Here is an 18,756-nt window from a genome sequence, read left to right on the forward strand (position 1 = left end):
CCTTTTCTCCTTTTTCCTTGATACCCCAGAAAGTGGAAGACAGTGAAACAGCTTCTGTGGTCAGATGAAGAAGCCCACAGCAGCAGGCTAGTGTGTCTGCCAAATGGCTTCTATGAAACGAGCTGTTGTGGCTGGAGACTCAGAAAGTGGCTGTACTTTTTTTTTTTTTGGCTGTGGGGTTTGAACTCAGGGCTTAGGTGCTGTCCCTGAGCCTTTTTTGCTCAAGTCTAGCACTCTACCATTTTGAGCCACAGCTCCACTTCCGGTTTTCTGGTGGTTAATTGGAGATAAGATTCTCACATACTTTGCTGCCTGGGCTGGCTTTGACCCATGATCCTTAGATCTCAGCCTCCTGAGTAGCTAAGATTACAGGCATGAGTCTGGCTTGCGAGCTGGACATTTGAAAGAGAATTTCACAGGCCTAGACATGTCTCTAGTTTTTTCTAACTCTAACCCATGCAGTGTCTGATTTCAGCAGAGAAGAGCAAGTGTTCTCAAAGTCACAGACACTCTCACACCAGCAGCAGGTAAGGGCTAGAGAGGCCACACTCTCCCTGGAGCAGTGGAGGTGGCTAGCGAGGTGGGAAGTGCACATTGGTCCTGGTAACACTGGAGGGGGCCAGCCAGGTAGGAAGTGCACAGTTGTGTGGGACTACTTCTTGATTGTTTCACTTCAGTTTAACTCAGAGTGAGTTATCAAGCTTGGTTGAAATAACACAGGTTGGCCAAGAAGAATCTGGATTTGACATCATACATTGGAATATGTAACTCCTAAGAGATGGGAGATGGGAGCTAAGGTAACAATGTGTTCTGTGGGTTATGGTAGGGTGAGGCTTTCCCATCTGAAGTAGCAATGTTGGAGGCCACTGTTTTTGTGTTCTCTTCCTCCTGCCCTTCCCATCTGCCCACTGAGGGTAGATTCACTTGATATTTTGACTGGCATTTGAAGTAGAAAGGAGATTGGTGGAGACCTTGAACAAGTATACTGTAGTTAGACACTGTCATGCATAGAAGAAAAATAAAGATCTTTTTTTTTCAAATTTAAGAGAATAGCTGGGCATGGTGCCGTGCCCCTGGGTTACAACCCCAGGATCTGGGATGCAGAGGCAGGAGGCAGAAGGCAGATTGAGGATTTAGTCACTCTGGGCTTCATAGTGACACTTTCTCTCAAAAACAAAAGCACCTAAAATTCAGAGAAGAGATCTGTGAAGATTCATATATGAAAAATTTAAGCCTTGCTAGTGAAACTTAGCTTCTCCTGCAATTATCATTTAAATAACAGTTTCAGTAGTTTATTTTAGATGTTTGGATACCACCTATTCTTTACAATAAATGAAGAATATTTCTCCTGTAACATTGGGTATTTTCTTAGACTTTTATATTATTTTTCATCATCTTTTTAGTTTCCTGGGCTTTTTCATCCTGGATGATGAATAGTTTAGAATTCCTCATTTTAGAAGACAGTTTCTCATGGGGGAAGAAAATTTCTAGTCATACAAGATATCCAGTGACAAATACCAAGTATTGTTTTCATGCCTATGTCATTGAAATGGATATATTTGTTTGTAATCCTGGCCTTGCTTGGTCTTTTCTTTTGTGCTGTGGCATTATGAGCTTCTAGAGGAAGAATATTGCGAGGCTTTTCTTTTAAGTGCAGGAAAATTACATTCAATTTGAGATCAACCAAGAGGTTAAAATAAATCTCAGAGGCTGTCTTTGGTTTAAAACAGGTTTTCTTTCCCTTCCTTGGCTGCTTTCCAGAAGAGGAGGCCTCTGCACAAAGTGGCCTGGCCTGTTTACACGGCCTCCCCCAGGGCTGGCACCTTTACAGAATCTGAGTCTCCCACAGCTTAGAGCTGAGCCTGCCTCAGCTCTTAGGTTCCTGTGCCTGGGAGACACCTGCCCTGTAGGCCTCCTCCCCCAGCCACCTGCAATGGTGGGCAGCCCACTGAGCCCCAAGCAGATGGGTCGGGACCTCCACCTAGGATGTTTCTAACCTAGCAGCCTCGTGTGTATGCTTGAATGCTTGGTTCCTCTACACCACATTAGCTCTTCGAAAGTTCAGAATCAAATAAGATTAAATTGTTGTTGTTCAAGTATGAAGTTTAAAGTAAAAGCAAAATTCTTAAGAAGTAGCATTGTTTGAAAATGTAGCATTATTGTAAATCAAAGTTTACCAATACAAATAATATAGAGACAAGCAGTCCACACTGAAAAGCCAGCCACCTCCTCAGAGGCTCACTGGGTGTGGGTTCTTAGGGCCTAAAATGAGCCTTGTGAAATGGAGGGCCGAGTGGCCCCAAGGATCCTCCTGGCCTGAATACACTGTCCCTGTTGCCCAGGTCCCAAGCAGTGTAGCATCCTCCCGTGGTGCCAGGCTCACCGCTGGCACTGGGACAAGTGTGCCTACAGGAACCAAAAGACTCTGGAAGGAGAGTCCTACCTGTAGAACTAGCTCTTGAGTTGTGGGAAGGAAAAGGCACTGGACACCAGGCAGACTTTGTGCTGTGACAGGACAGAACATCTGCGGGGGATTCACCAGGGAAGTCATAGAGGAGGATAGGGAGGGCCCCTGGGGGAAGAGGGTGGGCAGTGGCTGGGACAGGACACTGGACAGAGTAGGCAGCAAATGAGGGTTTTCTTCACAGCACTAACCTTAGGGTTGAGGCCCTTCTAAAGAGCCTGGCGAGGATTTATCAGACTAGTGTGGGGTCTCATCTATCCCTCCTCTCCAGAGGTGACAGTGACCATAGCTCTCCCTTATTCTGGGCATTGTTTTTGTGTCTACGGGGTGTGAGTACTGATTTGTGTCTGTTCAGCTTTCCACACTCAAAGGCCTCGGACTGAGGTTTGCCGATGGGTGAGGAGCACTCTTGCTGCTAGCCAGGCCTCTCCCCAGGATGGCCTCCGCAAATTATCAGAGATCAACAGTGGCAAAAGGACAGAGAAGACTGCCATACTCTCTCAGTGCCCGTGCCTCTGTCTCAGGACTAGCTTTAGAGTGAGCTTCCTTGACAGGGGCTTCTTAGCTTGTTCTGTCACTGAACATGCACCGCTGGGGGTCCCAGGCCAGGCCTCTGCCTGCCGTGTCCAGGAGAGCTGACTCAAGCACTGCAGGGGTCTGAGGATGGGAGTGAGCACAGGCAAGGGAGACGGCACAGTGCTCCCTGAGAGAACTTGGAGTCCATGTCCCCTGTGGGCCTGACCTCACATTGACCCCACACAGCCAGTCACACTGGCTGAGAACCATGTTCTGGACGTGTCCTGGTGCCAAGGTAGGCCTCCTAGGCACCCGGGAGAGAGCTTTCCATGAGTGTCCTAGGACCAAATGAGGAATTCAAGAACCTATCCAGCACTGGACTGCTGAGGGGTTGGGAGTGGGTTCATTGCCAGCAAGTGGACAGGCACTGTGGCCTCCGTGCTGGGTCACATACCAGAGAGGACTGACACCATGCCGGGTGGCACAGCAGAGGTTTTCTGTTAGCCCTTTGCTTACTTAGCCTACCCATTTTCACTAGATTTTCATATTTCCTAAACTTTTTAATTTTCAAAACTTTCTGAAAAACTTAGAGATGCTGGGATCCTATACAGGCAGCCTATAAATGTAGGACTCTCTTCCTTGCTCTGCTGTGTCCTGAGCCAGATTGCTTGGCTCTCAGTTCTCAGCTGTCTGTGCATGCCATTGGGGGAATGTTTTGACAGAGAGCCTCATTCTCTAGGCTTCCACTTGTCCGTGCTGGCCAACCTGCTTTGACCACGTTCTCTCAAGGAAGATCGGCCATATCCCGGCTGTGCATAGCATGGACTCTCAGAACTACACTGTTCACTTCCTCTCTGTGGAGTCAGGTGTCTTAACTGCACAGGAGCCCCGAAGGAGGGCTCACTGGGGTGTCTAATAGCCTGTTCTTTGTACTGTAGGAGCAAAGGTACCTTTCCTCCTTGTTGGGTTCAGAACCTAAGAAAGGCATGCAAATATATCATGTATTACAGAATGGTCACAGTAGTGAAAATGGAGTGCCCAGAAACTCCATGAGATTTAGAAGCTCTTTATGGGGCATAGCTATGTGTGGAGAAGAGCAGGGTTTTCATGAAGATGAATGGGTCCGAAAGAACAGGCAGCATTCCCCAGTTTGGGTGGTGCGGTGCCCATGCCGTCCCTCCCTCCTGCCGTTCACATCCATCTCCTCTGGCGATGGGACAAGGCACCCATACTTTTCCTCCCTCCATGAAACATGGTGCCCATGCCGTCCTTCCCTCCTCTCATCCACATTGGTCTCCTCTGGCGATGGGACTGGAGCAGATTGCCCTCTGGGGTATTTCACCAGCCACTAGGCTGGGAGTCCAGAGAAGGCCATCATGCTGCTGCTGGGCTTACTCACTTGGTCGTCTCAGTGCCACAGAGTACCCCAGGAGTATGAACTTGCACTTTGAGGTGGCATGGTGAAACACCTTCTGTTGCACTTGCACTTGTACTCCAGGAAGGCAGATGAATGGAGTATCTCTCCCCACAAACCCCAGTTACGTTTGCAAATGCGTTGGTTTTACTTGGTTCACTGGGTGGATCTCTGGGCTCTCAGCCTTTCATGTCCTCACTGTAAACACTTTGCTTCTCTTTCTTACAAACATGAAGGTGCTTGTTCAGGCTGTTTTTTTTTAAATTTGCTAGTCATTATTATTATTATTAAAATTGCCATCATATGGAGCAACCACAGCCTCTCTTTCCTGAATGAACACCCAAGTTGCTCTGAGATACGTACTGGTTTCCTGTCCTCTAATGCCATAACGTGTGCTCTGCCCCTTCCAGGGAAAGTACGGTGGCCCGACTTCAATCAAGAAGCATATGTCGGAGGGACCATGGTTCGCTCAGGACAGGACCCCTACGCCCGCAACAAGTTCAATCAGGTGGAGAGCGACAAGCTGCGCATGGACAGAAGCATTCCTGATACCCGGCATGACCAGTAAGTACTGCCACACATGTGTCACCTGCCTTCAGACAAGCGAGGGCCATCTTCTCCCATCAGGCAAGGGTTTCCCCTTACCCTCAGCACTTCGAGTGGGCTGGTCCAGCACAGTGGTGTCCAGGACACTCCTGAGCTATGGGGATGATCTTTGCAGAGGCCTGAGGCTGCTGGCCAGAGGTAGGACTAGAAGGGGAAAGTTGTATTGGCCTTATATTTGCTGATTACTTGTTTTTTCAAAAACTGATATACAAAATAGAGAACTTTTTACTGTTCACAATCTTGAGAGGAAGAAAAATCTAAATTCCTACTATTGGAACTGTGTGAGTTGAAAGTATTTGGAGACTAGAGAAAGGAAGCCAAGGACCCAGTAAAATCAGGGCTAAATCCAGTAGAAAGGAAGCCTAGGAGAGACCCATGACACTGCCCTCCTAGTGGTAAAGAAAAGGCTCCTCTTGCATTCTGCTGTGTTGGTGCTAAAGGACAGGGTCAGGTTTGTATCCCGCTGTATGTATTCTTCAGATATCGGAGGCTGGGAGGTGGTGGGCGCTAGCTAGAGCCTGCCATTCTGAGCTCAGCACCTCTGCAGGCTCTGTACAATGTTTTGCTACCACTTACTGAGTAGGTGATATAGCCCTTACTTTCCCTTGACCTATAGCATCACTGGGAACTTGATGGGTTTCTTGATTTGTACCTTCATGCTAGAATTCTTGGTGACTGCCCATTTCACTGAGAAGGAGCTACCTACGGAGGTCCACCATTGCCCTGGTACTGGGTAGGTCTTCACCCATGCAAAGCTGCTTTTCAGAGACACTGGTTGCTCAAGTTGTGTGAGGCAGATTACAGTCCTCCCAGGTATGGCTTTCCAGATGGTCCCCAGGTATAGGTGTTTCTACTGCCCTCTCCCCCACAACTGTGCTCAGAAGGTCCTCTTGTCCCATGACTGAGTTGCAGAGTGGAAATCAAGGAACCTAAAATGTTTGTAACTGGGCTGGGGATATAGCCTAGTGGCAAGAGTGCCTGCCTCGGATACACAAGGCCCTAGGTTCGATTCCCCAGCACCACATATACAGAAAACGGCCAGAAGCGGCGCTGCTGTGGCTCAAATGGCGGAGTGCTAGCCTTGAGCAGGAAGAAGCCAGGGACAGTGCTCAGGCCCTGAGTCCAAGGCCCAGGACTGGCCAAAAAAAAAAAAAAAAATGTTTGTAACTTACCTGATGGATCATAGCTACTTACCTAAGGCCGGGTCAGTGTTGCTCTGGAGGGGGGCTCATGTTTCTTGCCTCTAGCTGCCATAAGAGCTGGCTTCCCATCCTGATGTCACACTCTTCTCTTGAGCTAGAGACAGGGAGGGCCTTTCTGGGGCTTACCAACAGGAGGTCGAGTGTTTCAGCTGCCTCCTTGTAAGTCTCCTCAAGGTCCCCAAACTGTGTGTCCATATTCTTTCAATGTTTTGGGAATGGGAGTTTGTTCAACAAATGTGTAAATATTCTTCCTGTGGTGGGTTAATTTTAGCCCAGCTACTGTGTCTTACTCCTTCTCATGTATTAAAGCAGCAGCTATGAGGGATGAGTTAAATCCTACCTGAAGTCCACACAGAGGGCACCTGGACAAGAGCATTTCACATCCTCTATGTGTGGTCCCAGCCACCTTGTTGAGGTCTGTGGAGGGCACCAACCTGCCTCTGCCCCCCCACCTCCGCCCCAGTGATTAATGGGGTAGTACATATGTAACCTTCCTGTCTCTTCAGTTTCCCCTGCTGTGAGTTTGAAAGAGGTCTCCAAGCGATGACCCTGGAAGGGGTCCAGGTGAAGGCTAACTCAGAGCATAGCATCTGGAGCCCCAGGGCCTGAGTGGAGACCCTAGGCCCTGCAAGGTGATAGGACATTGCTCTGTCCCAACCCTGTAGAGGTTAAACTGTGTATTGGGGTTGTTCTCTCCCCTGAAATGATGCTTGAAGACCACCCAGCAAGGCCCTTGGACCATTCCAAGCCCTGGCCCAAAGCCCATTCCTTCCCTTTCCTTTCCTCCATTGTGCTTACCACAACCATGCTTCACTGTACTCCTTGTAATCTGTCCCTACCCATCAGAATTGTGACTTGTCACATCCAGGTATGGTGTTTGGCACCTAGCACTCAGGAAATAGTGTCAAGGGAGTGACAGATGGGCACTATTAGTGGCATCAGGAGTCACAGAGAAGTGAAGGTGGAGGACAAGAGGCTTCAGCTGTGAGGGTGCGGTTCTGGTTTACCTCCATAACCTTAGGACAAGTAGAATCGGGTTCAGAGCCTCAAGAACAAATGGTATACTGAGAATCTGGAGTCCCCCCCCCTTCGCCCCCCCAGTCTATCAGGATGCAGGTAGTTGGCCTCCGTTCTGTCACGCAGAAACAGAAAGTTTATGGGCTCTCATTTTCTTGGCCATGAAAAACTGACATGGTTTACTTTGAGATTGTTTATAGAAATAAAATTAAATAAGCCTTGGGAAACATATTATCTTTGTTCATTCTTTTCCCCGCTACCAAAACACCACTCCTTTTTGTTTGTTTCATTAAATCCTTTGCCAATGAGAACTACTTGGGAAAAGAACAGGTCTCCAGCCTTCAGACATTTGTCTCTGCATTGCCACTACTGCTTTTTTTTTTTTTACAGTAATATAAACTGTGAGCTTCTGAAACATGTCTGTTTCTCAAACTGCAAGACAGCCCTGAGAATAGGGTGCCCAGCTATACCCCACAGAGGAACCACGTAAGAGAGCAAGTGGCCCTATGGAGGGCTTTCCATCAGTAGCACCTTGTCTTCACTCGGTTTGCACTCCATGGTTGCTCAGCCCACATTTTATTTAGAAGAAGTTGAAGAACTCTGACCACCTTTTGAGTCACCTGCTTCCAGCACTGCTGGAGAGAGGTCACACTCTCAGGGGCATTGTTTAAATTTGTGTTTGAAGACATTGAAGCAAGAGACAGGCATTGTCCCTGGAGGGAGGGATTCTCTCTCGGCTGGTGTTTTGACAGGCCTTCGCCAGGAGTGGGGATAAACTTCTCATTGTTACTCTGGAGAATAAACACAGTGGATGCCAAGTTCTCATGTGGACCCAGCCAGCATGAGGTTGGCTGTGAAGTCACCAGAGTAGGGAGTTTTCCTTAGAGGGACTGAGATCTGGATGAGTGCACAGGCGTGGGGGACCCTGGACTGTCTCATTGTATCTTATACACACGTGCCAATCTTTCATTCTTTCTGAAGGGTATGCTGCTCTGGCGAGCTGCCCCAAACCTGCCCCTCTCCAGGGGGCAGCAGTACCAGGGCCTCAGCATACAGGGGGGGAGGAAGGGCGGCAGCACCAGAGCATCACAGTGGGGAAGACACTTCTCTGGCTCAGCCAGTGTTGGTACATGGCTGGTCTTTGTTTATCTGTCACAATGACAGTGCTTCCCCACTGCTTAATCTAAGCAAGAAACCTTATTTACCATCACCGAAAGCAGGAAGACACCAGAGTGTTTCACATGGAATCCAAACGCAGTATACATTTTTCCCTGAACAAGTTGAGTGGTAGAAGTTGGGTGGTGTAGCTTTGGTTAGTAGCTCTGCCATTTACTGCTCTTAGGCGAAGGTCATGAAAATCTGGGCAGGAGTGGCATGCAGGGGAATGTATGTGGGAGGATGGTGGGGGGGGGGGGATGCTGCAGGGGAATGCTGTCACAGGCCCTGAGGACAGAAGGTGCATCGTGAGAAGTGTTGACATTGATCTGTCTCTACTGTTATCACAAGATGCCCGAGGCTGGGTAATGACTGAGAACAGAAGGTATTGCTCAGTTCTAGGAGCTCACAAAATTGAGGCCAGCGTGTTTACTATCTAGAAAGAACTTGATTTCTGTTGCCAGAATGGTACCCAGACACTGCATTCCAGAGGAGAACAGAAGGCAGCAGGAGGCAGGAGGACCTCTCCATAGAGTGAAACATGGCCAGGGCAATGACACCTCCCCCTTGTCTGCACAAGTATCCCACAGTGGTGGCCCTGCTTAGGCCTCCTGATGCCTGTGTGTTCTGGCAGAGAGATAGCATTCTGCAGACACACATACATCTTTATATGGGACAGGTCATTCATCGACCCTGCAGACCTTCTCAGTGAGGACCCTGGCCTTCAAGACTCAGCTTATCTCTTCTTCAGGAACCACCCCCACTGGCCCATACCATAGCGTTGTCCCACCTCAGTCACACCCATTTCTAGTTCCTTGTTCAGCTTCCAGGGGACTCAGATTTTCTTTAAAATCCAGGTAGGTATATGATGAAAGCACATTTATTAAGTAACACTCTTAATCCCAAGGATAAGAATTTGTATGTGCTCTGACACACTAATACTCCTGTGGCAAAACAGATATTCACATTCATACCAAGTAGGATAAAAAAGCACACGGGCATAGTTCACCCAGAGTTGACTACCACACAGATTCAACAAGTAGATTTTGCACAACATGTGATACCTAGCTTTCCACAAGGCTTACTTTTTAAAGATAATTTTGTTATTGTAGATTACTACAGGCCTTTGTTGGTAGACAACAGAATGACAGGGGAGGTTTATTAGATTAATTACCCCAAGTGAACTTAAGGAGAAAGGCTATGAAGGGTAATGGAACCCCCAGCAGTCTTCAGTTTGACTTCTGCAAGGCCTGTGGTTCAGAAGTCACCTTGAGGTCAGTTGGCCTCTTTGATAACTGCTGGCCCGCTCTGTCCACCACCTACTCTCTGGATTTAGGGCAATCTTGCCAAGGACCACCGCTATTCCCAAAGGTAACCTCTGGCTCATTTGTGTACAGGGTGCCCCCTAGAGGCCAGATAGTGCTAGCTCATGTCTTCACTTGAGCAGTGCCACCCCCAGAAAATGAGGTGAGATGGTGACCAAACCTTATCTTAGAGCGTAGCTAACTGCCTGAATACCAGTGGTCCACATGGGTTTGTTCATCTTGTATGGCTAACCTGTGTCACAACCTCCCATGTCCTCTTTCCTTTATTATATATGATTTCTTAAACTTTTCTTTTGAAAGTAGCTTTTAAAAAACAGATACATGCTGGGCTGGTGGCTCACATCTGTCATCCTAGCTACTCAAGAGGCTGAGCTCTTGAGGCTCGTGGTTCAAAGCCAGCATGGGCAGAAAAGTCCCTGTGAGACTCTTATCTCCAATTGTCTACTTAAAAAACAAGTGGAGCTGTAGCTCAAAGTGGTAGAGTGTTTTCCTTGAGCAAAATAGCTCAGGGACAGCACCAAGGCCCCGAGTTCAAGCCCCACAGTACATTGGTTGTGAACAAAAAAAAGAAGGAGCTCACTGCCCCCCTCCCTTTTTGGGAACACCCTTCCTGACTTGTCCATCCTCCAGTTGTTATATACAGGCAGTTTACACAGCCAGCTGTCCACTTTTATCGCTCAGTAACATTCAGGAAACATCCTGGGGTTGCTGATAGGCTTTCATTCTTAATAGCCTCTACATCCCAGCTCAGGTTTATATAGCTAGTTGTCTGGTAATGGACCTGGATGTTCTTTTTTAATGCCAACAGCATTGAGATGAATATTTTATAATCTCTGCTCACTGACTTGAAAGAAAATATAACTTGCAATGACAGTATATTATTTGGTTCTGATGATGTATCAAAATTTATTCCCAATGTATGACTGAGTTTTGTTACTAGTCTTATCTTTAGTTTCAAGATTAAAAATTATCTGACCTGCCTACTATTTCCTTCACATCCTTCTTCCTTCACCAGGTTTGGTTTCATGATTGTGCTTTCTCAAATGAATGTAGAACAAAGATGTAAATCTCTTTAGATGCTTAAGAAAAATTCACTGTGTCTGGCTTGGTGGAGCACACTGTAATCTCAGCTACTTAGGAATCAGAGACAGGAAATCATGGTTCTAGGCCAGCTTGGGATTTGGTCATTACCCTTTTTGTGTTTTTGTAGATGAGAATCTGAAGTTTCATACTTGGGATTTGGTCATTACCCTTTTTGTGTTTTTGTAGATGAGAATCTGAAGTTTCATACTTGTCTATAAGTAGCAGGGATGTGGTGTAAGCAACTCAGCCTGGCTGTAGAGACCATCTTACAGCTCCTCTCTGCTCATCCTTCAGAGGCATGTTGCCAGAAGCCAGTAGTACCAGTAGTGCTTCAGAATGAACAGTCTTCCTATTCAACCAGCCTGATGCTGTCCAAAATCACTTGCCCCCCTAGCAGAGTCTGACATGCTTCCACAATGTCAAGGATTCTGTTTATTTCTAAGAAATGCATTTAATCTATTTAAACACTGCTTAATCTGTTATTTTAATGCTTAGTCTGTTATTTTAACACTGCTTGATCTGTTTTCATACTGTGATTTGCACAGAAAGTATGTGTATTTATGGATTTTACCTTCATTAACATAAAATATCCCATTTTATTTTTCTTGTTCTTGACATTTTTGTGTTAAGATTTTTCATTTTTAGGATTTGTCCTATTTTAGGATATGTCTTAATCTGTTTTCTGTTACTATGTCAGAATACTTGAGATGGGATGGTGTATAAAGGGAATGTGTCGATTTGGCTTATGTTTCTGGAGGACATAAATCCAAGATGGTGGCCAGGCATCTGCTCAGCCTCTAGTTCTGGCTTTGTTCTACTTCAGCTCTAGGTGAAAAAATGAACCAGACACCGGCAAGTTCAGGAGAAATAAGAGCACCAGTCACCCATTCCCAAGGGGGCATTGGTACATTCATGACCCAACTTCTCCCCCAAGCTCCCTCCAGCACAGCCACACTGAGGAGTGTGGTTCCAGCATGGGTTTGGGGACACCTGACCGTGGTGGGTCATCTCCTACAAGGGACCTCACACTGCCTCCTGCCTCCCACACTGGCCTGACAGTCTGGGGCTTCACAGACTCTCAACCACTTTCAGGCTTCATCTGTCACCTAGTTTTTTGTTTTTGTTTTTGTTTTTTAATGTCATCCTGGTTTTTTGGGTTTTCTCCTTATGCTTTCCTATCTTTTCCATCATTTTCCTTCTCTTGAGTAGACACTATGTTCTTTTTATGTTACTTTGGTGGTCTTTTGTTGCTTGGGTTTCTTTCTCTTACTGGTTAAGGTTTATTCTAATTGAATTAGTTGAGATTTTTGTTTATAAAAATGACAATTAGACTAGACAAGTCCTGGTTTCATTCCAAGAATAAAACTACATATTTTAAAATGAGGAGTTAATATGCTTTTACTTTCTCCCACCTACTTTCTGGTTTTGTTGATATTATGTGAGATTAGACACAGATTGTTGTCAAGTATTGAAATACCGTCTTTTAAGAACTTCTCATTTGCATAATATTTACACAAGTCTATTAGACTGTGCTGGTGAACCGTTTAATGTTTTCTACTGTTTTGTGTTATGAGTTCATCCGCTTCATTTTTAGAAGAGCGAGAGTCTCATTGTATGACTATAATATTTTCTACACCTTTGCTTACCTGTGAATGGCCTCCAACCTGCATAGGAAAGCTATATTCACAGTACTAATCTCCTGTGTCAAGCTTTCTCATTTAAAGTCTGATACAAATTGTTTTACTGTGTCATTGAGCTCCATTATGACCAAGAGAAGCCTGAAGCTATCTCATTGCGGTCTTGCTATCCGTTAGGACACTTAAAGCAAAATAGATTTCTGTTGCACTGGTGGAACTGGAAGCTCAGGTGGCCGTGGAGACTTGCCCAGGCTGGGCTCTTCCCCAGTGTGGATACCCTCATGGATTTTCCCCAAGCCCATCATAGACATTGGGGGCTTTCAGACTCAGGGTCCTTCTTGCCTTGCAGAGTTCAGGAGGCTGTATGGACCTCCCAGTCACTTTCAAGTTAGGAAGCAAAGAGGCAGAGATGGTATTCTTTTATGGCTCTGTGGTCTTGCAGAGCAGGACTCACTGGGACCCTCCAGGGAACTGTTACAGTCTGCAGACCAGAATTCAGCTTGGCTACTGATGACCAGGGGGCAGCTGGGAAAATGGACTTTGTCTCATGTCAGTCAGGTCCCGCCTTTGGATTCATAGTCACCTAAAACGACATCTTTCAGAAAAGCATGAGGGGATGGGTTCTGTGTGCTCCAAAGAGCCCATGCTCCCCCAGGTGTATACTGAGGTCCAGATTTAAGTACAGTGACTGCCAGTGTCCAGGAGCCATATGCCCAACACTTGCACATATCACATCTGTCACAGTAGGGTGCTGCTCTGGCAGCAACAGAAGGTGATTTCTTTCCCGAGAGTAAAACAGGTGGAAGACAATGGGCTGGTTGCCTGTGTTTGCTTGGAGAGGTGTGGCAGGGCAGCCAGGACACCCCAACTGTTTGCATGGTGGTTCTTGTGTTTCAAGGCCAGGTCTGTGCACTCGTGCTCAGATGCCACTTGCCCTTCTGTGGGAAGAGAGGACCAACACAGCCTTTGGGGACTGGAGAGAACTGATGTCTGCCACTCTCCTTACCTCAGGAAGCTGCCTGGCATCAGGAGGAAAGAGTTTAAAGGACAATAGCTAACTGGGCTCCCAGAAATGACTCCATCTAGCTCAAAGGGCAAATAGAGTAAGCTCTTGGCTGAAGTGCACTCGTTGGGTGTTATGGAAGAGTCATGGCTTCCTCCAGGGTTGTTACTTTTTCAATTTCCTATAGCTCTTGACTCTTGAAAAAGTTTTCTGTTAAAATTTAGTGTCTGTAATGAGGGAGGCAACTAAAGAGCACACAGTGCTCTTGAGTGAAAGGCAGTTTTATCCCATCAAATGATGGCTTGCTGAAAGATCCATGGAGGCCAGACATCCATCTCCTCCAGCAGAGAACCTGCACGTGTGCTCAGCATCACTGTCCACGCCCAGTGGGGCTCGCAACGTCTGGTGGGACACTGGCCTGGTGAATGTGGCTTCTGCTCTGGAGCCCACGGAGGCAGAGCAGGGAATAAAGCAGAACCATTGCTTAGGGCCCAGGAGGGCATTTCATCTAGAACCACTTCAGTTCCATCTCAGTGCAAGTGGGAGGCGCACTGTGTGAGGGGAAGCTGTTACATCACCCTGATGATGTCTAAATGAGACAAGCCTAAGGTGGTTTCACTTTTAAATCTGCTGTTGGCCAGGCTTTAAGAAGCTTAATTTTAGAGTCCTGTAGAGGTCTTTACATGCCTTAGAATTTCGTTGCCTGGTCTTAAAAGACCATCATAGAACAGGCTCTGTTGCTACCAGGGCTGCTTAGAAAGCAGTGGAAGGGCTCGGATGTCTGCCCTCATTGCTGTCTGGAGGATTATGAAGAACCGTTTATAATTGAATGAACATTATACAGCCACCTGTCAGCCGCTTTGCTTTTCCTCCTTTTCTTCCATTTTCAATTCACATACTGTCCATGGCTCCCTGGACTTGGGAAGACTCCAGAGCAGCCCATCTTGACATGGGGCACAACCCATCTTATTCTGGGTGGGCTGGGGGGAGTAGAAGGTGCTAGACTATGAGGCATCCAGCCTGGGTGGGGAGCAGGGTCTCCAGCTCCCCTCCTTGCCACAGTTCTAGACTGAAAACTGGATTTGTTGTGCCTAAGGCTTTTCCCAGGGCTGGTATTCTGTCTCCAGGTGCTGGCTCCAAAACTTTGTACCACAGGAGAGCACAATACAGGCAAGCTGATCCGTGTCTAATGGATGCTGGGGTCCGGAGGTCGAAAGATGGTGGGAAGCACACTTAGGGCATCCAAGTTCCTGTGGCTTGGGTGCTGTTCAGTATGATCAGTTTTGTGTGTGGTTCCAAAGCTTGTAAAGCAGTACTGTGGTCAGCAGCAAGTATTTATTAAATTGAGTCAAGGGCGGCCTGTGTCAGTGTGGCCTGAGACTTTGTGAGGGTCAGGTCCCTGGACCTAATCCAGGCCCACTTGTTCGGAATGCAGGCAGCAGCAGGAGTCAGGCACCTGCTTTGTGGGTGAGTCTGATTCCCTCTACACTGTCCAAACTTTGTGATGACTAGACATCTATGACTCTCAAGCAGCCACTCATGCCTGAATCCACCTGGAGTTCTAAAGAATATTATGCCAGGTCAGTGACCAGCCATCCACTCCAGCCTAGCAGGAACCTTGACTGCACAGCAGAGACAGGCGAGGGTGCTATAACCTCCTGTGGGGATACCCTCCTACAGACAACAGGCCCTTCTTCCCTCCTTCCCTCCCTCCCTCCCTCTCTCCCTCCCTCCCTCCCTCCCTCCCTCCCTCCCTCCCTCCCTCCCTCCCTCCCTTTCTCTCCCTTCCTTTCTCCCTTCCTCTTTGTCTTTTCTTTCCCTCCCTCCCTCCTTTCTTCTTCCATCCACTTTCTTTTTTCTTCCTTCTTCCCTCCCTTCCTTTCTTCCTTCCTTATTTCCTTTCTCTCCCTCCTTCCCTCTCTGCTTCCTTCTTTCCTTTCCCTCTCTCCTGCCCTCCCTCCCTCCTTCCCTCCCTCCCTTCCTTCCTCTGAGATAGGAAGGGTGGCATGCTTTCAGTGGGACAGAGAATATGCAGCTCAGAGCCTGCATTCCCATGTCAGCACCACCTCACTTTTCTCCATACACAAGCAACAGAGCCTATTTCAAGATGTTTTTTTCCATTATTAAGATTTGGGCCCTGAGCATCTGGCCTGGTTCTGGGCTGGTGTGAGAGACAGAGGATGAGCCATAGCAGTGCACCTCAGCATTAGATGGAAGCAGGAGTCTTCCCTCTCTTTTCCAGTCATTGCCTCTGCCATCCTGTCGCCACTGATTGGACTCACAGTCCACCCTTGTCCTTAGGTAGAGCAGCTTGGACATGTCGAGCAGAAGGATGTGATGATTGTAAGAGGAAAACCCAGTGACCTATCACAGCAGAGTAAGAGAGGGCGACGGAAAGTTCATCTGTAAAAAATATTCTCTAAGGATACCAGTGAACAAAATTAGTGGGAAAAAAGATTAACACGAGAAATAAAAAAGCAGACATAATGAGGATTATAAAGAATTTCAAATATAGTTTTATACAAATAAATGGGGAACAAATGGAATGAGTAATTTTGTAGGAAAAGTAATTTTTCAAGAAATTGAAAGTATGGATAAATGCCATCAAAAGAAAATTTTGGCAATAAAAACGTTTTTATTATTTCACAAGGCTCAAATGGCTTTGCAGAAGATGAGGACTGTTTTAGAGAACAGCCACCGTTCCTTAAGTAGTATCTCACTGTGCAGCTGGAAACACTCCAACCCACACAATGTTGTGCTCAACTTTTACTTGTTATTCCTCTGCCTTAAGAATGACACCCCTCTGGCACTGACGATTACCAAGTCTTAGAAAAACTCGATGCTTTGGGATTATGTAAAGGAATTTTAATAAAATGAGGTGAAATCAGCACATCTCCCAATTCTGGAAAATGTTCCCAGAGCTCGGTGAGACTTCCAGACACTCATGGAAGACAGACTTCCTAGGGAGAACAGGGAAAGGTGAGAAGGCCCCATTGAATTGGCTCAGTTGACTGATTTGAGGATGAAAAATGCCACCCTGTGTCTATTGAACTCTCATTAGACTGTGTAAGCTTTGTTGAGGAGTTGCTTAGCCTAGGTCTGCTCACTGAGCTCTTCCTGTTGAGTTCAGTGGTACCTGATTGCAGAGGTTTGCGCCTCCCATTGTAGAGATCCTTATTTCCCTAGCATTTCAGATTGGGTTCTAGGGAGTGACATTATTTGGTAATTTGTTTATAGTGGATGCCCTGCAGATTCTTGCTTCCTTAATTGAACAGTCCACAAGCTAGCCTATCTGTCTTCTTGTCAGTAAAGGCTTGGCTGTAATGAAATTGGATATTAATTGCAGAATGCATTTCTCCTGAAACAGCAGTGACTGGTCCTCTGTTTTCTCATAATTAATTGCAGTAAGCTAGCTGCAATAACTCACATAAAGCAAAGAAGCCCCATTTGTGATTCCTACCTAATTACTTTGTAATTGCGCCCTTATCCATGCTCCATCCCAAGGGGCAGTGTGTCTGTGCTCCCATTCCTTGAGTGGCCTCGCTGGTCATTGTCCAGCAGCTGCTCATGGTCCTCTCATTGACTGTGTGGCTGTGCACCAAAGATGGTTTTTGGTTTTCATCATCTTTTCCACTGAATTCCCACTCAAGGCAAATGCTGTCTTTAATCCTGGGAGCAGATGAGTCAAGCTGTGAGAAACATAGTAAGTGCTAGGGAAGAAACCAAGTCTTCCTCAGTGTGGGTCTTGTGGAAGGCGCTGTGCCTCCTTGGCCACAAGGTATCAACAGGTGAGGAATACCAGCCTTCTCGGGAGACCCCAGGTTGCTGCTCCAGCACCTTTCTTGACCATTCAGAATCTGTTCGCTTCCTTCCCACACTGGTGTCAGTAATGTGCTTTAGTAACTTGCTGCCCTTAGCCACAGCTGACAGTTTCCTCTGGTCCTTGTCAGGATCCTGCTCTTCCCCGGGACCATAGTCTCAGGGCTTTGAGGCAGTCATTTGAGTCAACAAGGGGTCTGGGATCTCAGGACTCTGGAACAACTTGTGTACTGTCATCTCTCAAGTCAGCCAGGGGCCTGGGATCTCAGGACTCTGGGCTACTGCCCTGTATTGGCATCTCAGAATAGTCAGACCTGCCTAGAAGGGCACCTTGAATCAGTTCTGCTGAGCCACTTCCTATCTTGCTGATTATTTGACCCATATGATGCGTCTTCAACCTAGAGCTAGAAGAGTCCTAACTTTAAAAATAGTTTTCAGTGCTCTCCCAGCTGTGTGTCTGTCCATACAGGGTGAACTCAGGAATGCTTTTTGAAACTGTTCAGTGCCAGGGACTTGTGCTAGGGGCAGCTACGCAGGGAGGGAGCGTGCCTGCTCACTTCTGCTGATCACTGCCCCTGACACTCAGGTTCTTGGAGAGGCCTGGTGAGTGAGGGAGGTGCAGCTCTGCCTCGGGGGTGGGGGAGAGCAGGCAGCACTTTCACCAGGTTGCCGGTCCAGCCAGCACCATGCCTGTTTCACACAAAAGAGAAAGTAGAAAAGATCAGCAGCCACAGCCAGCTCTGTCCCCTCAGTCTCTGCTTTGGGTGTAATGTGACATTGTTGGAGGTGTGTCTGTGTACAAGTAGAAATGATTTCACTGTTTTAAAACATGTTTGTTTGTTTTTTACATGTAAGAAAGATGTTCTCAGTTCATTACTATTTGCCAAAATCTCTCGTCTCTTAAGCATGACTCTGATTGTGTTTGCTGTCTCCATATGTTCCTTGGAGCTCAGTCTCAGAGGAAGCTGGTGCCTTCCAGCCTGTCCATCCTGGAAGCCTAGTCTGTTCCCCCTCAGGGGGATGGGCCATGGCCAGCTGCACCATCATTCATAGGATGGCCTTTCTTTTCTCTTAGGTGTCAGCGGAAGCAGTGGCGAGTAGACCTGCCGGCCACCAGTGTGGTGATCACTTTTCATAATGAAGCCAGGTCAGCCCTGCTGAGGACAGTGGTCAGGTGAGCCAGCAGATGCTACCTGTTACATCTCATGGGAGACATCACTTTCTGGGATGCCAGATGCCAGGAGGGTCCCAAGTATTGTCAGACCAGTGTGATGTGTGGCGCTGCCATCGAGGTCACTTTTGAACACTAGGCACCAGGCCTGGGGCCACCCCGAGCCCCACCTTCCCGGGGCCCATACCTTTGTTCTTCTGTCTTTCAGTGTGCTTAAGAGAAGTCCACCCCATCTCATACGAGAAATAATCCTGGTGGATGACTACAGCAGTGATCGTGAGTATTGGGACTTAACCACCCATCCTGGCCCTGTGCCTGCCTCCCATGGGGTGAGGCAGCACCGA

General features: G+C 47.3%; 1 protein-coding gene across 1 annotated transcript in view; it reads left to right on the plus strand.

Annotated features, from left to right (window-relative positions):
* The window catches only part of Galnt2 (polypeptide N-acetylgalactosaminyltransferase 2), a 101,770-nt gene that overhangs the window by 55,471 nt on the left and 27,543 nt on the right, over nt 1–18,756 (plus strand). Inside the window, exons 3-5 of the mRNA XM_048367946.1 lie at nt 4,805–4,958; nt 18,317–18,415; nt 18,621–18,688. Coding sequence (XP_048223903.1) covers nt 4,805–4,958; nt 18,317–18,415; nt 18,621–18,688 — 321 coding nt within the window. The remainder of the gene's footprint in view (nt 1–4,804; nt 4,959–18,316; nt 18,416–18,620; nt 18,689–18,756) is intronic.

This window comes from Perognathus longimembris, chromosome 18 (genome assembly GCF_023159225.1).
Source record: "Perognathus longimembris pacificus isolate PPM17 chromosome 18, ASM2315922v1, whole genome shotgun sequence".
NCBI lineage: Eukaryota > Metazoa > Chordata > Mammalia > Rodentia > Heteromyidae > Perognathus > Perognathus longimembris.